The sequence below is a fragment of the Scylla paramamosain genome, chromosome 4, assembly GCF_035594125.1.
Source record: "Scylla paramamosain isolate STU-SP2022 chromosome 4, ASM3559412v1, whole genome shotgun sequence".
In the NCBI taxonomy this organism is placed as follows: Eukaryota; Metazoa; Arthropoda; class Malacostraca; order Decapoda; family Portunidae; genus Scylla; species Scylla paramamosain.
Window position 1 is genome coordinate 29279527 of NC_087154.1, and position 25517 is coordinate 29305043.

At 41.8% G+C, this 25517-nt stretch overlaps 1 protein-coding gene across 1 annotated transcript in view; it reads left to right on the forward strand.

Annotated features, from left to right (window-relative positions):
• The window catches only part of LOC135099947 (uncharacterized), a 104291-nt gene that overhangs the window by 76677 nt on the left and 2097 nt on the right, over positions 1 to 25517 (forward strand). The window contains exon 3 of the mRNA XM_064002681.1: positions 335 to 390. Coding sequence (XP_063858751.1) covers positions 358 to 390 — 33 coding nt within the window. The 5' untranslated portion in view covers positions 335 to 357. The remainder of the gene's footprint in view (positions 1 to 334; positions 391 to 25517) is intronic.

Below are 25517 nucleotides of genomic sequence, written 5' to 3' on the forward strand. Positions count from 1 at the left end.
TCTGTCCTCACGTACTCGGTGTTCTGGACTGGGTACCATGTTTTGCTGCAGTCCAGTGTGACCTCCCTTATTTTTCATGTGTGTTTTGGAACAACACAGTAGCTGCGTATTGAAGTCTAAAGCTTGCGTGTGTGTGTGTGTGTGTGTGTGTGTGTGTGTGTGTGTGTTGTAATTAATTGGCTGTTGATAAATGGCTCAGTCATCATCCAGAAAATACATTTAATTAGAAAACGTAAATTGTTATAATAACTGTTTTTATTTATTTATTCATTTATTTATTATTATTTATTGTTTTTATTTATTAATTAATTAATTTATTTATTTATTTTTACAGCTGTAACGAGTTTACCTTGGAGTATGCGACGGGTGGAGCTGTATCTCTGCTTTTTGGTAAGCTGTGTGTGTTGGAGAGGGAGGAGAGTTACTGGGATATTTTATCAGAGAAGTGTTCTGTCACAATACAACAGCATGTAGTCGCCAACTCGCGTGATGGAATGGACACTGCCTAACATCTAATAATATGCCAAGCTATCTTGAATTTATACCAACCAGCCAGTCTGCCAACCACAAGAGAAAAACAAAAGGACAGATAGACAGATTTGAGGGAATGATATCGTTTGGATAGTTCAGGCACCAGCTATTCTTTCTTGGAGGATTCGTTTTCTTAATAATTCGTTACTCGAGCGGATGGAGGGCTTCCGTAAGCTGTGTTTGGTTATGTTGCAAAGCTTCTTTTCCTTGATAAGATCCCGCCATCAATAGACTTTTCGCATCCTATTAGTTCTAAAAATATTGTATGATCAGAAAATGTTTTCCAGTCTTCTGACATGTAATAATATTCAACATATGCGCTATAATTGCAAAAAATCTATTTATCTACAACACTAATGAAGGAGTTTTGTTTTCTTAGTAGTATTTTATATATTTTTGGTTACAATTTTTACAGTTCATAAAGTCCCATCTGTGTGTGTCTTTAAGCTCCTTTAATTGTTTTCCTGATGGTCTTTTCAATACGTGCCGGAGTGAGTGGTCGCTTTTCCAGTGACAGTTCTTGAAGGTGACTTATGATTCCGAATCACTTAGTGACCGATAAAAAAAAAAAAAAAAGAAGAAGAAGAAGAAGTTTAGATTTCACCAACTTTCTTCTCAAGTGCCCTGGGACACTGAAATGTCAGAGGGAGGTTAGTTCAGGGACTTACATTGTGGAAGCTGTTGAGTGTCCATCTTGACTTCCTTCTGTTGTTACTGCGTCTGTAGTAAAGTCAATCACTCAGTTAATCATGATCACTTATGTTTCAGTTAGTGCTTCCCAACATTTCACTGACGAGTGATGCCATACAACAGACATACCGTAAGCTAGTAACTCAAAACTAATGTAATTTCCATCATAGTATTCAGCTAATTTTCGGTGCAAATCCACAAATTTTTCAAAAAATTTCCGCCACTTACTTTCTAGTCATCTGCGTTGCGCGGTTCATTGACTCTTGTATGGCTGTCGGACAAGCAGTGTGTATGTGTGTGTGTGTGTGTGTGTGTGTGTGTGTGTGTGTGTGTGTGTGTGTGTGTGTGTGTGTGTGTAAGTGTCTGTGTGTGTGTGTGTAATAATAATAATAATGATAATGATAATAATAATAATAATAATAATAATAATAAATATATTCGGTTTTTTGATCTTGCAGTATTACAACTGAAAATCCACATGCTACACACTTATATACTAACATACATTCTACATCTCAAGTATACATTTAGCCCTAAGAACTATCTTACAATTTGATACTGTGGTTGTCAGATAGTGCTGGTCAACCTAGTAGATTAGGTCCGGGATAGTCAGGCCATCCTGTTTATATTTTCTTTCATAGTTTGTGTCTCCTACCCAACAGCAACAGCGGGTCACAATTCCCGACTTACACCAGGTACCTAATCACTGTTAGGTGAACAGGGGCTACAGTGTCCGCCCAACAACTTCTGACCTGACCCGGGATTCGAACCCGTGCCCTCCCAAGTGTGAATCGGGCGCTTTAACCACTGCGCTACCAGGTGTGTGTGTGTGTGTGTTTACACTATTATTATTTTTTATTTATTTATTTATGTTTTATTTTATTTATTTATTTTATTTTATTTTATTTATTTATTTTTATCTATTTATGTATTTATTTATTTATTTCATTTACCTTTTTTTTTTTTTTTTTGCGTGTATGTATCTGTGGTTGCGTTTTGTGTTGGTTCATTAGTTTTATTTTAGTCCTATTCATTTTCATTATTAGATATGCCTGCCCAAAAGAAAAGTAAGAAGTACAACAAGCCAGTTAGGTCATTATTTTACTGATCTAGTTTCTTCATTTTATCACAGTTCCAAAATTTCTTATTGTTAAGAACGGAAGTGTTCAGCATCTAGTAAACAGACAAACAAACTTACAAAGATATCAATAATTAGTATTTTAAGATTTCAGTAACTGAAAGAACATACACGTAATAGTAGATGAAAGAAAATGTTGATTATAAAACGAGCCAACTTGTAAACGCTACTTGGTTCAGGAAACAAACCTATTCCGGAATGCAGAAGACTTCGTGTTCCGGAGAGAATGTCTCCTTCCCTGGCGCAAAAGCGATGGAACAACTCCCATCATCATATTGGCATCGCGTGTGGTGCCTCTCTTGCAGGTCTCCCAAACTCGGCTCGGCACTGTCAGAGGGCTCGACTGGCCACTGCAAAAGTTCCGAATTCCGCAGGACATGCTTGAGTGAGGCAAGTGTGTTTCGTTCTAAGATGTGCAAAACTTCTCCCTTGTGGCTTCATTTTACTTGAATGTAGCTACTGGGAGCTGTTTCCTGTGGACGCGATCTGCCCTGTCTAGGTTTCTGGTCAAAAGACTTCCGTCCTTACTGCCACAAGACTGGAACAGAACAAAACAGATTTCTGTATGGAAGGCGACAAGCAGAAATGCCGTAAAAGAGTGACTTGAAAATACCTTATTTGTTTTCTTTTATTCTTTTTAACAAATATAATTTCAAGAAAACAGCGGAATGAAACTACATACTCACGTTAACGCCATTAAGTCTACTACTGTATATTCTTAAATTCTGAAAAATCCTCGTTCAATTTCTAGCTGCGACGGATGTGCGAGAGGAAATGTAAGAAAAATTTGACCGTGTGAAGGAAGACTATTGCACTGGCTATTGCGAATGAACTGCTTCAAAGCCACGTCGGCGTCAAATTTTGAATCATCAGTTAAAACCACTGTGTAGCGGACATGCTGGGACGCACAATCCACGAAGAAAACTTGATGACATGTCAGAATACTTCCCTCTCTCACCAATAGCGATCGGCAAAAATGTACTGCGGAGAGCTCCCATCTTTCCATATACTCGTATAGAAGTAAAACTGTTGCTATCACGCTTCAGGGAACGGATAGCTGGTCGAGCAAACTCTCTGATGGAAAACTTGAATGGCTGTGGATATCTGTGACAGGGCGAAAATACGATCAAGGGAGGCTTCCTACAAAGTGATACAATTGGACTGCAAGGAAGGAATTGTGAAATGCACCACAAGATATTTTCCCGCTTCAGCGTTGGTAATTCCCTCGGTGCGCGTGTGAACCATTCCCTTCTTTTGTTAGCAGTGGAGCGGGAATAAACCTGTCTTGGAAGTGATTACTGGGGACATTGCTCTAAATTAGGTGAATCAGGTACGGTTTAATCGTTTTTTTTTTTTTTTTTTTATCATAAGTGTTAAAGAAAAATGCTCTTAAACAAGGTTTCTGTTTCATCCACAGAGGAAAATTATTAACTGTGAGAGTTTTCAGATACAACCAACGACAGATACAGTCTGAGCGACATTTCATGATGGCAGTGATTAATATTCCAGTCCAGGGTCGCTTTGTGGACTTCAAAGTGTTCTCTCGGAAGCGGAGGTACAGCGGAAGGCCTCTTGCTCTAACATAGGTATATCGACCTATTTATTCTCGTCACAGTCAGACATGTTTGTGTCCGCCTTGCTTCCGACAGTAACTTGATGGTTCGTTTGTTTCTGCATCGGCTGCTGCTCAATAAATGCATGGTGAAACTTACAAGCCTGTGCTGGTGCCGAAGACTGGTGCACTGGTTCAGTGCTGATAGGGACTGAAGCCTGTACTGCCTTGATCTCTTGGCGGCACGGAATGTAAACTACATGAATTTCTTGTTTTGATATTAATTTTGTACTTTATTACTATTTTACATTATTAATCTATCTACTCTATTATTCTAAGATGCATAATTTGGAAATTAATGAAGCTACTTTCTTATACCAGAATGTAGGTATTAATGAGAAATTACTGTAATGGCTCAGGTTCCCCATCTCCGCCTATATCCTCCGTAAGAAGCACCGCCATGCCCGGACTCCAGTGCTGCCATTGAGTGTGTGCAGCTCAAGGTAACTCTGGCAGCTGCGCCCTTTGATTACCGAAGGTGCGGGGCGAGGTTGGGGTTTTCGCTCCCATTCCTCGCCGTGGTGAGGGTCGCACCTCGCGCCGTCACGTTCCACTTTAATTTAAATGACTCTCGTCTCCTAAAGGCCCGTCATCAAGTGATTTTTATCCCGTCTCTAGCTGAAGAACGGTCTGCGTGGGATACATTCTGCAAGCGATAATGAGATGAGGAAAACCTTGCACAGACCCAAATGGAATGGCGAGTAAAAGTCTTAATCTCAAGAGACTAAAACATTGGCGCGCAAAGCCTGATACTTTTACCCCGGGAGGAGCTAGTGAGGGTGACGTGCCGGGCGGGAGAAGGCATGACTGCGAACTTTTGTGTCAAGTTTGGATTGGCTGCATCTGGTCTTTGGTGAGACGTAAAATTGTGACCGTGTGTTCTGTTGGCCGGCGAGGTGCAGGCAGGCAAAGGTTAAGGGAGCATACGTTCATTCAGCCTTGCTTGCCCCGCCTGATTCACACACACACACACACACACACACACACACACACACACACACACACACACACACACACACACACACACACACACACCCTTCCTCGGTCCCCCTCCCTTCCTTGCTTTTATCTTCTAACTTCCCTGGCATTGCACACTTTCCGCTCCTTTCAAGTGCATTTCTCTCATGTGTGACTTTTTGTTTCCTTTCTCCTTTTCCCTCACGTTCTTTCTCATTCGCCCATCTGCTCCCATTCTTCAACCCCTCGCCTTAATTCTCCTCTTTTTGTGGTGTGCCTGCGTGCGCTGGTTTCCAAAAGGTTGAAGATTTATCTTTTGGTTGTATTGTTTTAAAACATTATTTACTTTTGCCTGGTATTTGTTTGATGTTCGGGTGTTTTTTTTTTTTTTTTCCCCGAGCAGAACTCTGATTTTTGTGTGTAATATTCCCCTCTCTCTCTCTCTCTCTCTCTCTCTCTCTCTCTCTCTCTCTCTCTCTCTCTCTCTCTCTCTCTCTCTCTCTCTCTCTCTCTCTCTCTCTCTCTCTCTCTCTCTCTCTCTCTCTCTCTCTCTCTCTCTCTCTCTCTCTCTCTCTCTCTCTCTCTCTCTCTCTCTCTCTCTCTCTCTCTCTCTCTCTCTCTCTCTCTCTCTCTCTCTCTCTCTCTCTCTCTCTCTCTCTCTCTCTCTCTCTCTCTCTCTCTCTCTCTCTCTCTCTCTCTCTCTCTCTCTCTCAAGAAGCCTTCACATCCGGAGATTTTCACAAGTATTAATGTTTCTTTTGTGTAGTTTAAGTTTTTATGAGGTAGAAAGAGAGCGTCATGGAATGTTTGATCGCCCACACACACACACACACACACACACACACACACACACACACACACACACACACACACACACACACACACACACACACACACACACACACACAGTGCTCTTCACCCTTTCCCTCTGTTTCGGGTTACTGTGCACAAGCGTTGTTCTTTTATTTTCCTGACGCATTATGTACATTTTTAAAGGAAATATCTGGAAGCCCAAAAGTTTGCAACGCTTGGGAACAGTGAGACGTGGTGTAGGGTGCGAGGTAAGGGAGAATGCGTCATCCAAGTGTATGCGGGAAGCGAAGCTCACAGCGAAAGTTCATTTCAACTTGAAGATGTTAAATTTCTTCAATGGACAAAGTTGGTCCCTGCGTGTGGGGAGAGCCACGTACGGTGTCAGACTGGAGCTTTGCGGAGATCGGTTTTCTATCCTCAGTTGTTTACCTAACGAGGAATAAGGCGGTGGTGGAGTGACCTGCCGAGGGGAGAAGTTTGTGTTGTGCTCACGTCCGCTGCTTCGCTCCAGGTAAATCAAGACAAAGGATGGTGATGATGATGCGGTGCGGTAGCGGGGTGTGTTTGGTTCTCAGGCTACTTATTCCGTGCGCGGAGAGACTTTATGGAGAGATTTTTCTCAGTAACCAAATCAAAAGCCAGTAGATGGACAAAGTGATGGTCCTGAATCAGGTTTTGATGCTGATACGCAGTGTTACTTTTTACGATCTACACAGAGCGAGGTTGTAACAGGAGGCGGTGCCTTTAGACCATTGTGTAATGTTGCAGAGCGAATGGTTCCACAATGTGATTAACTATCACCGCGGTAAGCATCGGAAATGCAGCAAAATTGTAGCATCAATTAACTCAAACAAACGCATATTAATCACATGTTACCTAATTTGGTTAGCAAATAAGTTAATATTTCGAAATTAGTGTGCCATATTTTACAGACTCATTGCAATCATTATTCGTCAGCCTTCCTGTAGATGCGGTGATTCGTTAGAAGTTAGACGAGGTGAAGTGAGCGTGATTGACTGGACCATTCATTTAGTGGCGGTGAGTTGAGGTGGCCCAATCAAACGACACAGGTGTGTGACACACCGCGGGAAGGAAGAACACTGCCTCCCTACACCTGCAGGAAATGGTAATGCAGTGGACAAGGAAAACATCTCACAGCCATAGATTGAAGAGAAGGAGTAAGTGCAGAGACTTGAAACGCGCAACAAGTCCCCAGCCACCCCTCCCTCCCCCAATTCCTTCCCCATCCCCTTTGCAGGAGCAGCCGGTTCTGTCGTTATCGACGTCGACGGCCACAGCGGCATCATTCGTCAGCCTCTCACAGTCGTTCCCGGAGTGGTGCTGGCCAATACCTAATGGACTTTTCCACTCACTCTAAATTACAACGACTCGCTCACTCCCCACCTCCCCTTCTCCTCTCCCCTCTTCCCCCCTTCAATTCAGGAAGGAACCAGCTCCGCCAAAAACATCTTAAAGAGTCAATCCCGGTGGAAAATTTATATAATGAGACTTTTGCCTGAATTTTTACCTCTTTGAGTTTTTTTGTTCGAGGGACATGGTAATAGAAACATTGAAGGGAAGTCAAGACTTGAAGATTCATTAGTAAGAAAATCTAGCTGAAGCTTATTGATGGTTGTAGTACATATAACTTGATAATGCCTTCTTTTGTATTTGTTACACACACACACACACACACACACACACACACACACACACACACACACACAGTAGTGTAGTGGTTAGCACGCTCGGCTCACAACCAAGAAGGCCCGGGTTTGAATTCCTTGAGCGGCGAGGCAAATGGGCCAGCCTCTTAATGTGTAGCCCCTGTTCACCTAGCAGCAAGGAGGTACGGGATGTAACCCGAAGGGTTGTGACCTCGCTGTCCCGGTGTGTGGTGTGTAAGTGGTCTCTGTCCTACCCAAAGATCGGTTACTATGAGTTCTGAGTTGTTTCCGTAGGGTAACGGCTGGCTGGGTGACCAGCAGACGACCGCAGGTGAATCACACACCATCATCTTGCCTATCATAATGACCATTATTATTATCATCGTCTTCATTCCAGGCCGACCAGCAGAACTCCGCGCCTGCCTGCACGAACGCTTAGGCAATGGTTCCATTAGACAAACAAAGAGGAACCATTATTCCCACACATTGAGGTTCATAATAAAGATAAGCTAGAGGTCCAGTGAGACTCAGCAAGGGTGCTGCGTCAGCGCCTCGCACAGGGTGGGGTGCGGGAATGAGGCAGTTTTTCCCCGATCGGTGATGTGAATGGAGCATTGGCGGGGGAGTTAGGGCGAGCGGTGCCTCGTAAGTGTCCTCGGCTGCTGGCGTCCCCCGCGTCCCTCACCCCGCAATGGCCGGCGTCCATCAAAGGCGTCACGGTGCTGCAGGGGAGCGTGGGCGTCCAGGCGAGATGGGCGGATTGGCCTGGCAATCGGGCAGCAATGGGTGGCTGTGGTCCTTGCCGCCCACCTCCGTGTCGTCAACTAATGTGACAATGTAACCAGGTGTTTTCATAAAGTTTTATCAAAGATGAAAAGTTATCAGGGCACGATTACTCATTATTGCCCCACATGTGCGGCGTTCAGTACTGTCACTTTAATGTTGCATGTTGATGTGTATTGACATAGTATGGTTCAGGCCTGATGGGACATGTGACAGTAATGTGTAGTGAAGTGGTGTGTGAGCCCTCAGTATACACCAGAATAGCCTGTGTGAGTCTCTCGAGGCTAGGTACAGGATACGAGAAAGATTTAGGAGTTATAGTTAGCTCTGAACACCGTCTAGGAAAACAATGCACAAAGGCCAGAAACAAGGCAAATAGGGTATTAGGATTAATTTTTTGTAATATTAAAGTAATATTAAAGTTATACTTGTCGCTGGTCAGACCTCATCTAGACTACTCTGTGCAGTTCTGGTCCCCACATTACAGGAAAGATATAGGTCTATTAGAAGCAGTACGGAGGAGAATGACTAAAATAATACAGGGGATGAAGAGTATTCCTTACGAGGCGAGACTAAAGCCGTTATGTTAGATTTACATTCTTTAGAGAGACGTAGGTTAAGAGGGAGAGATAGAAGTCTTTAAATGGCATAAGGGGTATAACAAGGGGGATGTAAGCAAAATTCTTAGGATCAGCAACCAAGATAGAACAAGAAATAACGGATTCAAGCTTGAAAAATTTAGGTTCAAGAAAGAGATAGGAAGAAATTGGTTCTCAAATAGAGTGGTAGATGAGTGGAACGGGCTCAGTAATCATGTTGTTAGTGCTAGGACATTATAGAGCTTTATGAGAAGATTAGACGGGTTTATGGATGGGGATGATAGGCGGAAACAGGTAGGTATATTTCACACAGGGACTGCCACGTTTAAGCCTGGTCGCTTCTTGCAGCTTCCCTTATTTCTTATGTTCTTATGTTCTAGATGTGATGAGAACTTTTGACAGAAATTAAACTCCTAACGCTGCTCGTTTTTATACCATACTGAGGTACACCTTTGTTTGTATCCGCGATAATCTGAGTGTTAATGTGATTGATGGGAAAGCATTACTCATAAATTGGGGTTTTATGACTTCAGTGTTGTACTAGTTATTTTGGTATTGTAAGTGTTATAATGATTTGATTGGGCAACAGTTACAGTGGTAGCTATAGAAGTTTGTTCAACTAAGTACCGTAATCTCAAGGTACCTTATCTAGTTAACAATAATCACGTTTTCATCCACTCAGGCGATCATCGATTCCTTCAATCATCCCCTTATCCACCAAATTACCCAACCACATAACCATCCATTCAGATGTTCACCCAGATATTCAGCAGTTTACACCCAGTGAACACAAAGTGGCGAAAACGTGGTTCTTTAGATCACGAGAAGACCACTGCATCTATACTTTATTTCTGCCTCCGCTGTCTTACTGGAACTCATGAAAAATACAGTATATGCTCCAGGCAAGTCCAACTATCGAGGCTCCGAAACTAACCCAATACAAAAGTTCCAAATTTGTTTAAAAGCTAGTGCGGGGCTCAGAATGCTCTCAGACGGCGAGGGATTTTCCGAGTCGCGGCTGCCCTACCAGATGTTACTTGGGTGGACTGAGTTAATCCGTCCCCTTTGTGTGTGTGTGTGTGTGTGTGTGTGTGTGGTTGTTATTGTTGTTGTTCCAAGTGAGTTTTGTTCATATAATGGATTGTCAGGTTATATGTCAACAGTATATTTAAATGTACAGCTAAACTTAACACAGTGTCATCATCGTCTACGTAAATGGAAAGACGACCATATGATTTGATAAACCTTGCGTCAGTCATCTCGAGACTCCGGTACCTCCGATGCTGATGCGCACCCGAGTACTCCTGTCACGACTTCCTTTGTCAGCCCATCTTTGCTGACGCGCCTCTCTTTGTCTCGTGGAAGACAACGCGTCTGTCTGATATTTAGTTGCCACGCTGCTACGTATTCTATCTAACGTCTCTAAGTCCCTTTTTTGTATTATCAGTCACTGTGTGTTAGCTTAACCCGGCGCTTTTCACTGCACGAAGCTTTTAGTTGATGCCTCGAACATAATCTTTATTCATACCATGTATTTTCCGTAACAGTCCTTGGCAACCTTTTTGTTTGTGTGTGTGTTTGTCTCTTTGTGTCTATTTGTCTGCCTGCCTCTGTTTCTGTATAATTCATAGCGTGGTAAACATGACACAACGTTCCCCAAGGCTCACTAGTTTGCTCATGAAAATTAAGTTTTGTCCTGTGCCTTTCCTCAGTGTATACCTATGTTTTCTTTTTCTGCTCTCGCTATCCTCCCACGTTCCTGCTCCATTCTCTGTCCAACTTCGTCTCCTGGGTCTGAGTCTCTCCCACTCTCAGGTCACGTTCGCCTCGAGTGCTCCAACTCTGCGCGGGAACAAGTCAGTGTTGGCCGCGGCCATTACAGATAAATAACATTTGCACGCTGCAGGAGAGAAGTGTGTAGTGGGTGTTGATGAGTCACCGTCCTGGCCTCCTGGGAGTTGAGTGTTATTAGAACCTAAATGAAGTGTTTCTAGTTTACACCTATGTATTATACCTCGCTAAATATGTCATTATACACAATAACACCCTGGTATATGTGTTGCACATCACAATATTACGGCAGCGCGTTAAACAGGTCAACCTGCCCGCCTGACCTTTCAGTGGTCCTGAGCTGTGACTCCAAACGTCAAATTATTAATGAGGAAGAACAAATGATAGGAGACGTATTGGTTTGTAATGAGGATATCTGACTGATTGATAAGCGAATGAACAGAAGGAGTAATTGAACATTGCACTATCACGTTATCTGAAATAACTCAATACAAACATTCTTTTAACTTCACTAATGATAAGTTAATCTAGTGTTTCAACTGTCAGTGATATGCTGATGTACTAATCAAAACACCAGCTTTGTGAACCATATCCCTGTAACGTGGACACACTAGATCCAGAACATCCAGTCAGCCTGTTCTTTGCCTCGGGGCCACGCGCTCGAAATCTTTAACGGGTTAGGATGCTATTTGAAATCTAATAACACTGCACTTTCAACCCTTTCAGAACCACGACATCGAGTTCAATTTATTCTAGATGTCATTAGGGGATGTTGTTAAGTTAAGGATGATATTTCATTTACTCATTCACCAGAGCAATATCTTATTTACTGTATTGCGACTAACTAACAGGTAATTTGATGAAGTTTATTTTATTCAGTCTGCCCTGAGTAAAGATAATCTTTCTGAATATCCTGGAAGTATATCAATTCAACACAAGATTCTCACTTACGTACCTTTCACGTATCTAACATCTGGAAAAGACATTCCGCAGTGAGTGACCTTTTGTTTTCAATATTGAATTACCACTATTTTTCTCTTCAGGATTTCGGTTAACCTTTGCTATCGTCAGAGAATACGAAAATTCTTGATAATGTCCTTCCAGTCAAATATGTTAAGTATTATTTGTCAACGACTCCGTCTCTCTCTCTCTCTCTCTCTCTCTCTCTCTCTCTCTCTCTCTCTCTCTCTCTCTCTCTCTCTCTCTCTCTCTCTCTCTCTCTCTCTCTCTCTCTCCGCGATTCATTGTTATGTTGATGACTGTACCATGCATTTTTCATCATCAACGAAGATTTCATTAGGAACAAGTTGCATTACTAAGAGACGCCGCCAAAGAGATTCCAACTTATGATTCTTTTTGTAACTTTTAATGGGAATTTACGGAACTGGACGTGATTTCAGCGTCTCAAAAATTTAGTTTTTCATTTATTTTCTTCACGTGACCTTCAAAATCTTGTCAGCTTTGATAAAACTCGACTGATCCTTTCATCTGTATCGCATCCTTTTTATCCGCTCTTGCCATGACTCTTAAGTGAAATTTTTACACCGTATCTGCTGTTTGATCCGCTCCTTCGAAGGCGAGTGTTTGGTGACGCATCTATCAGTAATCCTTCATCCCTTTCTTTTGATGTTATTTACCGGTAGGGTTCCTGTCCTTACTCCGTGTGTGTGTGTGTGTGTGTGTGTGTGTGTGTGTGTGTGTGTGTGTGTGTGAGAGAGAGAGAGAGAGAGAGAGAGAGAGCGTTCATCCCTCACATAACCCTTCTAAAGAGAACTGATTTAAAGATTATTCGTCTCATCACTGTTCCTTGATAACTGTTTGCATAGAAATCCTCAGTCCACCGTAGTATTACGTTTCTTGTTATCTTATATAGTTATTTAGGCACGTGCTTCATGCTGTGCCCTTTTCCTCTCCCTTTAGATCAGCTCTACCTACCTACATTTACATCACGCCTACTTGACTAACAGAAGATTTAACGAGTCTTCAATCCACCATCGCCTCCAGCGGTAAATAATGGACGACATTTGTTTTCGCTGCCCTCGAGCGGTTCTTTTAAGTGGGAACTAAAACTGACTATGTCTTTTTGAAGTTCGCTGTTTAAGAGGAAGTGTAAGCAACAATTTTTTTTTCAATTTCGCTTATTTTCTTTATCGTTCTTGGTCATTGTTTCTTATGTAAAAATAATATTGTTTCTATGTAAGAAAATATCGTGCATTACAAGAAATGGATGCCTTGCTAAGTGCACCTCTCACCATACACAGGTAAATGAATATGTATGTATAGAAAGACAAAAGATACTACCCGAATGGAGGACAACACACACGTTGAAATTTGATTTATGCTTTTATTAGTGTATTGTTTATATTTTGTTTACAAAAATTTACCAAACCTCGTTAAAGAGAGAATGCTGAGATCCCACCTAGATTTACTAAACATGCGTTTAGTAAATCTACAAACTTCACGACAAAATGCAAAGTAAATTTTTGACATTGTTTCTTGAAAGTTAAAGAAAAAAAAAAGTAATATAATTGGATGTCAGCGCCTTAACTTTTGGTTTTCATTATAATCAGTAACCTATTTACATAGCCTTTTCTTCCGTCTCTGTTCCCCATGCCTTCCCTGGAGAATATAACGATAGACCCTCACCATCCCTCCCGTCCCTAGTCTGTCCCCTCTTCACTGGGTTCGCTCCGATATTCCTGACGGTGATAGGATAGCGCCTGAGGACTAGTGCACTGTAACCAATCCACACGCTGAATAATAGCTGGAATAACGCGTATGAATTCCGAAGAGAAAACCCATGAATGTTTTTTGCTCTCGTGTGGAAACATTTTGATCAATCAGATAACAGTCCACGTTAATGCATCAATGAGTTATAGTATTTTCTTGACTCTTGTATGTGTGTTTGTCTTGGCTTATTGTAGTTTCTTTAAGAAGCCACAAGGCATTCGGGCCAATAATGAGCTTTACCCAACGGCAAAGAATTGTTTAACCTCAATAAAACAAGAAAAAGAATGATCATTACAAGCACACGAAGACACATCAGAATATTTTTGTCAGCAGTGGCTATGATTAAGCAGATTCTCACCTGCATCACATCTTGAAAACACTGACGTCGGGTTCGCTATTTGCATTTTAGTGGCGGTGTTTTGGCAGGATGGAGTGGCTCTCGGTGGCGCTGCGAGGGTTATGGAGAGTAATAAACAGTGTTACGATGCTATGAGACTCCTCTTCTTCCTCTTTCTTCCCCCACCTCCTCCTCGTCCTACTCCTTCTCTTCTACCACTACTCATGTTTGTCCTCGCAGATGTACCAGATTCTTTTCCTTTTCTTTTCCAGTTCCATGCTTCCCAAATGTTTTACTCTTGGAGTGTTCTACCCTTTTTATCTCTTTTTTTTTTTTTTCTCCTCCATTCTCTTCTGACGCTCTTTTGGTTGCGGTTCTGGTAGTGATGGTGGCTTTCTCCTCCTCCTCCTCCTCCTCCTCCTCCTCCTCCTCCTCCTCCTCCTCCTCCTCCTCCTCCTCCTCCTCCTCCTCCTTCTCCATTATGCATTATGCCATAGTGCGTATTTTCTCTTTCTTTCCTGCCAGACGAATCTTGAGTGATCGGTGGGTGGGGAGGAGCTTTCGCTTTTTGTTAATGTACTTAAAATTTGATAATGCGGTTGACCACAGACATTTCCGTGAGAGACATCTGGTCTGCTAGTCTTTCTTGATGTTCCTCCTTTTTCTCTTTTCTTCTTTTATTTCATTTTCTCTTTTTTGTTTTCTCCCACGCGTAATTTATTTTAAGTAAGAAACTCAGTAAATACCCTTGCTGAAGACCTAAGGACCTCGTGGTATTCCTTATTCTTTCTTCTCTTTCTCGTCCTTCTCTTCCTCTTTTTTTCCGTTTCTTTATTCCCACGCTCCTCTCCTTCTCTCCCACGTGTATTGTGCGTGGGATAAATAACGTCCTTTAGCCTCCCTGAGCCGCTCGGATCAAGTGTTTGTGTTGAATGTTTTAGCCTCGGGCCTGAGTTAGGTGTGACGTTGAGCCTCGGATCAGGTGCTGAGCCTCAAATGGGCTGCGTCCGCGCTTGAACTTACTTTCGCTCTTCAGATGTGATGTTTACGATTCAGTAATTCGCTGATCTCCTCCATCGCTTAGCTTTGAGTCCGCTTTCCCAGCCACTTCAGGGACGGACGGACGGACGCACGCACGCACGCACGCACGCACGCAAGCAAGCACACACGCACGCACATGGAAAGGACGCAAAACCAAGAAAAGTGTGTGTGTGTGTGTGTGTGTGTGTGTGTGTGTGTGTGTGTGTGTGTGTGTGTGTGTGTGTGTGTACAACCTTTCTAAATTTGGCTTAACGCTCCAGTATGAATGACAAACGTATGGCAATAAGGGACAAATTTTCTTGTATTGATGTCAAATCGAACACCGAACCTTTCCTCCTGTAACAAAGTACCAATGTGCTACCATTCATCATACCTTTGATTGCCATATGGGATTCCTGAAGCACCTGTGATTCCATGATATTCACCTTCTGAGTGGCAGTCTCGTTGTTCCATAGTGTCAAGACCTCAAAATCCGGTGGTATGTAAAAAGAAGAAAAGAAAAAGAAAAAAGAAAGCATGCCAAATTTTGCGATAATGATAGATGATTGAATATGGACGTTCAACACACACACACACACCCGTCACCTACTACTGTTCTACTACTGTTCTCCCCTTCCTGTCAAACATACTCGTACTCATGAATAAAAGCAACGAGTACCTCAGTTGTCCGGTTAGGGTTTGATGGATACCACGTCTGTCCTTCACTTTTCCCCGATTACTCACCCAAACAGACTTGCCAATAAAAGTACAAACTCATCGGGAAATAATAAACGGTGAAACATTTCGTGTACTGATATCAGTCACTGGATACATATGACCACTATATACCTACCATATATCAGTTGGCAACGCGTGATGGCTGACCTTTCATCACTATTCGATACTGTAGAGTACCTAGGGCATTGTGACAGGTTTGAGTCGTGAGTGAAGAGAATACGACTTGAGGAATTATAACTTTTTTTGCCATATAATCATGGAAGTAAAGTTTTCATTCCTCGTTATATTGTGTGTGTGTGTGTGTGTGTGTGTGTGTGTGTGTGTGTGTGTGTGTGTGTGTGTGTGTGTGTGTGTGTGTGTGTGTTTTTAAGTTGGAACTCAATCTTAGGGCAACAAAAAGGTTCACTGAAGATGCCGGTCCCCAAAGAGTGTTGTCAAAAGGGTTACCCAGAATTTGAAGGTAAATGTTCTTTTCTCCACCTACCCACATTGCAGATTACGAGTACTGTAACACAAACAATTTAATTTCTGACCTCTTGTATTGCTTGATTTTTGATACCTTGCGTTGTGGGTAAAGTATATTACCGTGAAGATCATTGCAAGCTGCTCTAAACAGTGACAACATAAGTATACAGAGCGTTGTGGCTGCAGGGTGTATTGATTAAATGCGGTTGAGCCTTTCCCCGTTACACCAAAGTAGAGAATACATGTTTTGATAAATTCCAGACGTTTATTAGCAATGATTTCTTGTGTGTGTGTGTGTGTGTGTGTGTGTGTGTGTGTGTGTGTGTGTGTGTGTGTGTGTGTGTGTGTGTGTGTGTGTGTGTAAAAATACCATGATGCGTAAATGGAAAATTCGTTAGGAAATGTAAGAAGAGAAGTACGAAAGAAAAGGGAAGTAAAAACAAGTAAGACTGCGAGGAGGAAAAAAGACGTGAATCAGAGAAAAGATAAAATAAAAAGTCTCTTCACTGCTGCTCCCAGAAATGCTGTTTTTGCTGCATGTGTGTGTATTGCTATCATTTTTTTTGTGTCTCTCCGTATTCCTGTCTGTATATTTTGTTTCTCTGTCCTTTAATTTGTTTATGTGTGTTTTTGTTTGCCTGACTGTCTCTTTGTGTCTGTGCTGATTCTCTCTCTCTCTCTCTCTCTCTCTCTCTCTCTCTCTCTCTCTCTCTCTCTCTCTCTCTCTCTCTCTCTCTCTCTCTCTCTCTCTCTCTCTCTCTCTCTCTCTCTCTCTCTCTCTCTCTCCGCCACGTGAACACATGCACATAAAATTGCACTTTCTTACCTCGCGTTTTAAGTGTTTACATCTTGGAAGCGCGACGAAACGACTGTGCGTTTTGGGGAATACTTTTCGCCAACCTGGTTTATGCAAATTGTGGTGGTCTTCCTATGCCAGATGCTCTTCTCCTCCTCCTCTTCCTCCTCCTCCTCCTCCTCCTCCTTATCTGGACTCCTTGTTTCACTGAGTTTCTAAGGCCGTGTTGAGGCTTTGCTGTTTTGTTTTGCGTCGTGGAGAAGTACATAAATATATATACCTGTTTATCTGTAGGATTCTGTAGTTCGCTGGTTTTGTTGGTTTGGTTGGTGCATGCTGGAAACTTGGATGATTGGCAGGGTATGTATGCAGTCACAGAGGCGCGCGCAGGTGCACAAACACACACACACACACACACGCACACACAGAGAGAGAGAGAGAGAGAGAGAGAGAGAGAGAGAGAGAGAGATCAAAAAAGTTTCAAAGCACTTGCAAGACGGATGCTATGGAGAAAGAACGACAATAAAATAGTAAAGTGCTTCATGCATAAATAAAACACGTTCAGAGGAGAAGCTAAAGAGAAAGAAGGAAAGAATGCAAGGCAGTTTTGAAGTTTTAGAGTAAAGGGAGTAAAATGTAAAAATTACTATAATAATAACAAAAGTAGAAAACTAGGAATGAAATGAGATGTTTGGTTAGGGTAGTACAGAAAATGAGGAAGGATTCAGACTGACAAAAAGACGTGGTAAGTAACGGAGGAGTAGAAAGATAGATTAAAATAAGTGAAAATGAAAATAAAATAACTGAAACGAGTGTTCGTATTTTTAAAAGAAAACAACATAAGTGAGAAACATTCAAGGGACAGGGAAACAGAAACACACGCAAAAGATAGGAATAGGAGAGAAAAAAAAAATAAGGTGAAAACTAACAAGTGCGTTTACTCTTGACTTTTGGTAAAAATGTGATCAAGGTGTTGGCGTCCCTGAGGAAAAGATTGTCAGAAGCTAAAACTCCCAAATTGTTTTTTCTACGTATATTTTTAGTTGCTAGAAGGAAGGCGTGAAAATGAAACTGTTAAAGAAGAGAATGAGAAAGTTGTGTCGGAGAGAAGTGTGGAATTAAAGCGAGAGAGAGAGAGAGAGAGAGAGAGAGAGAGAGAGAGAGAGAGAGAGAGAGAGAGAGAGAGAGAGAGAGAGAGATAAAAACACCCACCAATCCAGATATGCACACACACACACACACACACACACACTTACAAACCTACATACATGTCAGATACAGGTTCACAACACACATTTTGCACACGAGAGACGCGGCGAAATCAGGTAAAAGATATACAGTGAATGCAGCATCAAGTGTAAACGTTATGCTGTCAGGCCCGGCAAAGCTGTGTGCCTCTCAGAAGTGTTGAGGGAGGCGTGAGGGATGACAGGGCTGTGAGGGCTGGCAGGGTTGTGAGGGCTGACAGGACAGGGAAGGCAGATTTTATTTATTTTTTTTTTTTTAAGGTGATAGAAAAGGTTTAGTCCTGGTATTTATTTATTCATTTATTTATTTGTTTTAGCTGTGTATGTAGTTATTTTATTTATTTGTTTTAATTATTTATTTATATATCTATATATTTATTTATTTACTTATTTATTTATTCATTTTTTCGACCTTTCTGTTTTGGCAGCAAGAAGGAAGCACGGAAGAGTTATGTTATCACACGTTATTTCTATGGAAAAAGATTGTCGTTCTTTATATATTTATCTGTGGGCTTTTCATTATATATGTTTATTCATAGATTTATTTATTAGTTCTCCTTAATTCATATAGTTTATCACTTGAATATATAATGATTACGCATTCATTTATATTATCAGTTTTTTTTTTTTTTTTTATGAGCAGAAAATTCTAGAATCAATGTTACGACTCATAAATACATTTAATCCTAACTGCATGAAAGCCTCGCCTCATGATGAAAGAATGGGAAAAAAAAAAAGCGTAGTTTTCTTCAGATCTAATATTTCATCTGCACTTTTAAATGAAGATATTCATGATAGTTGTTTTATTATGTGTATTTCTTACTACATTTGTGATAGTGATACTAGCAGGAACAAGATCGGTGTAATTTTATTATTAAGAATATCTTAGAGTAAATATTAATTACAGGTACTTAACGAAGAGCAACACCATAAAGATGATGATTTTTTTTTTCTCTAGAAATAGAATGAAATTAATGTAAAGCTTGTGTACAAATGAAATCCTGTTCAGTAGAGACTAAAGTAGTAAAGTAATCTGAAACGAACCAGGTGTTCAGAATTTCATTAAAACTTTAAGCAATAAATTTAGTGAAGTAGCGGCGGATTTAGGGAGCGACAGGTGGTGTGTGGCCGCGGCTCAGTGGTGACACTCACTGACGAGTGGTGGACCGATGGCCATGTTTGCCCTGAAGTGGCGAGTAGCCGGCCGAGGCAGCAGATTTACGAAGCTTCACTCTGTTTGCGACACAGGCTAATAAACATCAACAGTAAGCGGTGGTGTAGTGGCTGAGAAGGCAATCCTTTCGTACCCTCTGCTTCATTCAACCATCTTGTTAAAACTAAAGAATTATCAAGATCGTAACATCTTTCCATATATCTGCGTATCATTGTGCCTGTCTTGCCTTCTACTCCTTAATTACCATTGTGCCTTATAATATCGCATTAATATTACTTCTTTTGCCTCGTTTCACTCACTCAGAATCGCCAATTCAGGTCTCGGGTTTGGTACATGTCTACCTGTGTGCCTGGTGATCAATTGTGAAGATGTGTTTGATAAAGATACCTGGAGATTAATTTTGATAACCACGTTACTATTGTCTCCCTGTCATGGGAATCTATTTCAAAAATATTTTTAATGCTATAAGTACAAAGGGTAGTGACATTACAGTGTGACGTCATGCCAAACCAGGCAGTCAACCACGGTCGTTAGTGCTTGATTAATGTCACCGTGATTCATTCTACGCATGTATTCTGCTTCGAAAGTGTAGGAGAAAAGAATTATGCCATAAAAATAGTGAAAGTGTCACAGTCTACAGATATGTGCTCCACAAGCACTGCCAGAGTACCCTACTCTCCAACACATGTTACACTCAATACACACACAAAAAAAAATAAATAAATAAATAAATAAATAAATAAATGATAAATAAATCAATAAATAAATGGAGTTGTCTGTTTTATTTGAGCTTCATTTATCAACTAAATGTTAGGTACTCTTACTTATTGAATTTATTTACCGCGGTACTCACTCCATCCTGTCGCGTGCACTGATTCCATTGGCGTGTCATATTTCATTGTACACATGTACTGTATGATGGCGAGATTATTGTTATTATTACTGAAAAGTCGACGCCTGGTATCCATATCTATCATTTAACTAAGCTCAAACTGTATCATTGGAAAGTAGACTTCTGTTTATATAATTCCCTTCAAAATGACCTGTCGCGCAAGTGGAGGCAGTTGGGACTCGCCTGGGGTGACTGGGGTGACGAATGGAACACTGCTGCACGAAATTTTTTATATAATTTGTAATGATGACATCTATTAAACATTTTGCAGAAAATAAGGAAAAACAGATAAAACTAAGCGGATGTGAGAATCCCTCCTCGCCTGGAGCGGGGTGGCGTAAAGCAGTGAGGGTCGCCGGGTGTTAGGAGGCCTGGCGGCCGCTGCAGGCATTCGAATTCGGTGAAAGCGCTGGGATATTTTGTGCAAATGGATAAAACCAGCACCGTGGGCAAAGCAAACACGACACCCGGCAGGCGAGCGGCGCACAAACAGCAGAAGCTCGCATCGAAAGGGGTCTTGAAGGAAAAATAAGTTGCAGGCGGAGAACAAAAAATAGCCGACCATCTGGTGTAAACACGCGGCGGACGACCTGCAAAGATACCTCAGAAAACAATACAAAGAGACGCGCCAACGTATTTTTCTTGGTGGAGAAATACTGCAGTTAGAATGGCCTGTCCATTATGAAAACGGTTCTCTTTCATTGCTTCAGCTAATTGTGTACTATCAAATACTGCCAGTTGGTATCACCGCAGTTTTCATCATTAGGTCACATTATATCAACGATTCATTGTCATTTCAAACTAAAAAGGATAGGTTCTGTATATACCTGGAGCTTCATAGTCAAGTTTATGAAGCAGCGAAGACTTCGCCTGACTCTTTCACACACGCGCCGCTAGAGGGCCCGCGAGGTGGCTGCCTTTCCACAGTTAAGGAGTGCTGGCTTGCTGCTGTTCTGCAAGTTGTCCGCGTTCCTCTGCCCATCCTTGTCTTCATTGCTCGCGTACATTGCTATAATGGACCCCTTGCTCGACACCTCGGTAAGTATACAGCATAATCAGATTCCTGGCCTTCCGTGTTTACTGGCAGTGCATGTGAGATGTGCACAGCTCACGTGCGGAACGGCCAGTTACGTGCTGTGTCGACATTACCAACCTTGTAAAAATAATAAGTATTTCTGATAAATCATGCACAGATGGTAATGGTAGAGTCAACTATTACAAAAGTTCAAGGCATGGGACTAGTATGAAAGGGAAAACTCGTAAACGTTATTAAAATAAATTTCCTTTGGGATGAATCTGAAAGTGTGTGTGTGTGTGTGTGTGTGTGTGTAGGTAAATATTTGCACTTAGTCATCCATTATTATCACAATATTTAGCAGTGCGTGAAGTTTACTTCTACTGAGAGAAGGACGTGTGCCTCGTATGCGTTTGTGCGGAGGGCGGGGAGCGGAGTGGAAATTGGGCAACGAGGAAACTATCTTAAATGAAGTTTCAATTCTGACGTAGTAATCCCATAATTATACCCTAAACACTGTCAGCATTAGCAATCACCACCACCTTGCCATTTTAACCAAACCATCGGATCACCATTTCTACCATATGACCACTACGCAGTGCCGTGACAGTCACCACCGTCGCTACATTGTCATTCACCACTGCCCTCTGCCAGTCACACCTCCATAACGTCTCCACGACCCCTACTACACTGTTAGCTCAGCGATGGAGGTCGTGACTTGTACTCGAATGGTGAGGGGCGGGGGACCCAATGCCTCTGCCGGGAGTGTGGTGGCCGTTTCCCTTTGCTTACCTACCAGGGGAATAGTGCTCTTTGACCCTCGGTTGTTTAGCAAGATGTAAGTGTTTTTCGCCAGTTGTCACTACTCCTTGTATGCGTTGAATATTCACTACAGTATATCTTCACCATACTTAAGTCTTCATCTTCACCACACTTATTTTTTTTACCACACAATCACCACACACACTATCTTCATCACAAATTATCTTCATCACACACCATTCTTACAACACGGTGCCTTCTCCAGAATTCATCTTCACCACATATAACCATATAACCAGCATCTCACAACACTTCTTTTAGTTCTCAGCACCACTACTTTATCTATTCGTCGTCACTGTCTTCACCACCACCACCGTACCCGCCACCGCCATCACGAGGAGAGGCACTCAAACCCAAGCTTGCGAAAACAATGCCAGAATACTGGAGATTTTGTCACCACAGACGAACGGCGTGTTAGAGTAAAGTGGGGAAGTGGGAGGACTTGAGGGAGCTCGGGTGATGGAAGCTGCAGCCTTGTGGTAAAGAGGGAAGTGGGATTCGAGTGGGTTGGTCACTTTGGGTCCGGCACTCTACCACTCTGTCCGGACACTCGCAGAGATCTCGTTATTCCTCTTGCAGGGGCCTGTGCCATTAAGAGACGGAAAGCAGGCCAGGTGAATGTAGCACAGTGTCATTTCAGTCGTGTGCTGTAAGGCTGACCGTACTGAAGGAAGGAAGTAGTGTAAATAAAAGTGGAACTGACTAGGTGGGTCATGTTGTACGTACATTTTACTGTCGTGTATTGTTGTGCCGTATACATGCAGTACAGTGCCTCTACAATATTTTCTTAAACAGATTTGCACATAGTGAATTTGATAAATCTAAAGGTTATCACATTATTTACTAATATAAAATGAACCATGACGATCGTTGTAATCGTTTTAATCATTCTGGAAATTTCATGTCACGTACGCAATAAATTATTAGTCTCAGCACAGAGTCGATTTTTTTTACAGTTACGCAGTATGTTGCATTTCGAATAAATATGAAAATCTGTGAAATAAATATTGGTGCAGTCTACAGCTGAGTAACAATTACACAACAAAATACACGTTGTTTCGGAGAAATACATCGTGCTTTGATAAACAGAACATTATATTATCAAGCCGTAAACTATGCATCACTTGCAGCGTGACTCGAGCAATGAACTGCAAGACACCTTCCTCTTGCAAGGCTATGAATTTACTCATACTACCTCATTACTCGCTTGCACTGCCCCTTTCATTACTCACTGACACCACCTCTCATTACTCATACCATAACCCTCATTACTAACACCACACTCCAGTCGGTACTGACTTTCACCACCTCACCTTCCATTACTGTACCTCCCACTCACACTACCCCTCTCATCATTCACTTTTACGAACACACCTCCCATTACTCACTTGTTTCACGTCCCGCATCATTCATACCACATCTCCTAATAATAAATCGAAAAAATATATCTCATTACGTTGGAATTTATTTCTGAGGTTGTGATTTTCAAACTTCGCGCCAGAAACTAGAACACGAAATGACGCCTACCCAGGTTAGCCATCCAATCACAGGACGGCACGGTGGTAGCAGCGGTGCATCTCACCCTCGTTAGGATCAGTACAGTGATTACATAGATATGAGTACTACTTTTACTTCACATTGATGTCATTAACTATAAGGGTCTGGGAAAGTTGTAGCTACTTGTTGGTGTTGTTATCGCTTGTTGATGTGGTAATTGTGCTACTAGCTTTTACAAAGCAAGACTAAGCTGCTGTGCTAGTGGTGTGTGCACCCGAGGTTTTTCTTGTAGGATGTTCAATCAAATGCTCGAGGATTTTATTTGTTGGATAATTTATACAGAAAATAGTGTATTCGTATTTTTGTTATGGGTCATGATTGTTTGTGTGAAGCTGGTATTAATGCGCAATTGCGTTGTGTCGTGATGCTTGAGGTATTTTAGTAATGAATTGTCTGCAGAAAAGGTTTATAATGTGCTCGCAAATTACTTTACATTTTATTTAAAAGATACTGATATTTTACGATCGACGAAACGCCTCATTCGGTATCAAAGCTTCATGTTGACATTTGCATCTTCACCGTCACCAACGGCGCCACGCAAGAAATTTTTAATTACCTCACCACCGTCACCAAGAAATGAATAAAATAAATAAATAAATAAAAATAAGACAGTATATATGAGGCCTCCTTTCAAAAAATAAGATTTTATTCTATAGTTCTCTTTATGTTGGAGAAGGAAGGTGACGAGCTCTGTCAAGGATCGTTGATAACATTGTCTGTAGCTGTGAGTCGTCACGGGTTTGCAGTGTTTTGAAGTGTGCGAGTGAGAGTAATTGTGATGCATAGCAGTGTGACGCAATGAAGCCTTTGATAATCAAAACTGAGCAAATGAAAGATTATGCGCTCACGTGGATGTAGATAATGCAGTACTGAGCTTTGACGCGCGTTCCTCGTAATTGTTTGCAGCACCCGCCTCCTTCCAGACAGTGCTATTCCTCCACCAAAGCTATACTTTTAAGGCACGCTGCGATGATGGTATGGTTTTGTATTTATTGCGACCGAAAATTAGCGAAAATAAACAGCATAAATCATAAATATGCATTTGTTCATTTTCTGGAGTCGCACAACATTTTTAATAACCTTTTAAGGCGAGAGCTCACCAGAAACTGTTCAGTTAAGTAATTTTCTCCACCACGCCATGTAACCACACTGGAGAGGAAACATTTCTAAAAGACTTTACCGCAGCAGGCGAGTGTAAAAGTGAGCTGATCCACTGAGGAGGGAGAGACGGGAGCAGGAAAGATATGCAAGAAGGAAATGTCAGACGAAGGGACAGCGAAATTCGCTTTTAGAACCACTGTGTTAACTGAACTTCTCCCCCTCGCTCTCCTGCCACAAGCGAAAGGGATCATCAAAGACCATTTTACTTATTTTTAATGTGAAAGAGTAAGACTTTACAGTATTCACAAATATTGTCCGTGCGCTTAACATGCAGTCTTGCAAGTTATCACGAAGTAACGGTAATAGTGGTATTAATATTATCGAAAAAAAAATAATGTAGAAATGATTTAATGGTGAACTGTTCTAATAATTTCAAATGTCTTTATTCTTTTAGTTTCGTTTAGAGCAGTTAATAATTGTAACAGGCTTGACGACATCTGCTCTTCAGTCTCGTATAAATTATTTAGGGGTATGATATTTTCTTAGTGACCTCTTCTAACTGAAAAATAATATAACGTTCGCGCGCGCGCACACACACACACACACACACACACACACGACAGGCATCACCATGCACTGCCTTGAAATGCAAGCGTCACGTGCTGGTGCTCGCTTCCCAAGAAGCCGTGGCGCACTGCCTTGAGGTGCACCCGGAGTCTTAAGTGCTGTGCTGGACATTTGAGATTGTTGTTGCTGCAGTTGCTGTTTATTGCGCGTGTTATTAGTCCGTGAGAGATCGAGGCATTTTGGTAACGAACATTGATGTGGATAGCTTATTGTGTGTTCTAGCCTTGAGTAAGATGGACAAAGTGACCCAGAACTTAAGGAGTTACGATTGTGCGGTTTATATGCTTGTCCATGCTGGCTTTCCGGACTGCAGATTACCTTCTCCTTAGGTTATATGTCCTTCCTTAAAATAACTAGGCACAGATTCGCAACATTTCGGAGCAGGCGAGAGCGAGAGGTACACTAAAGCTCCACT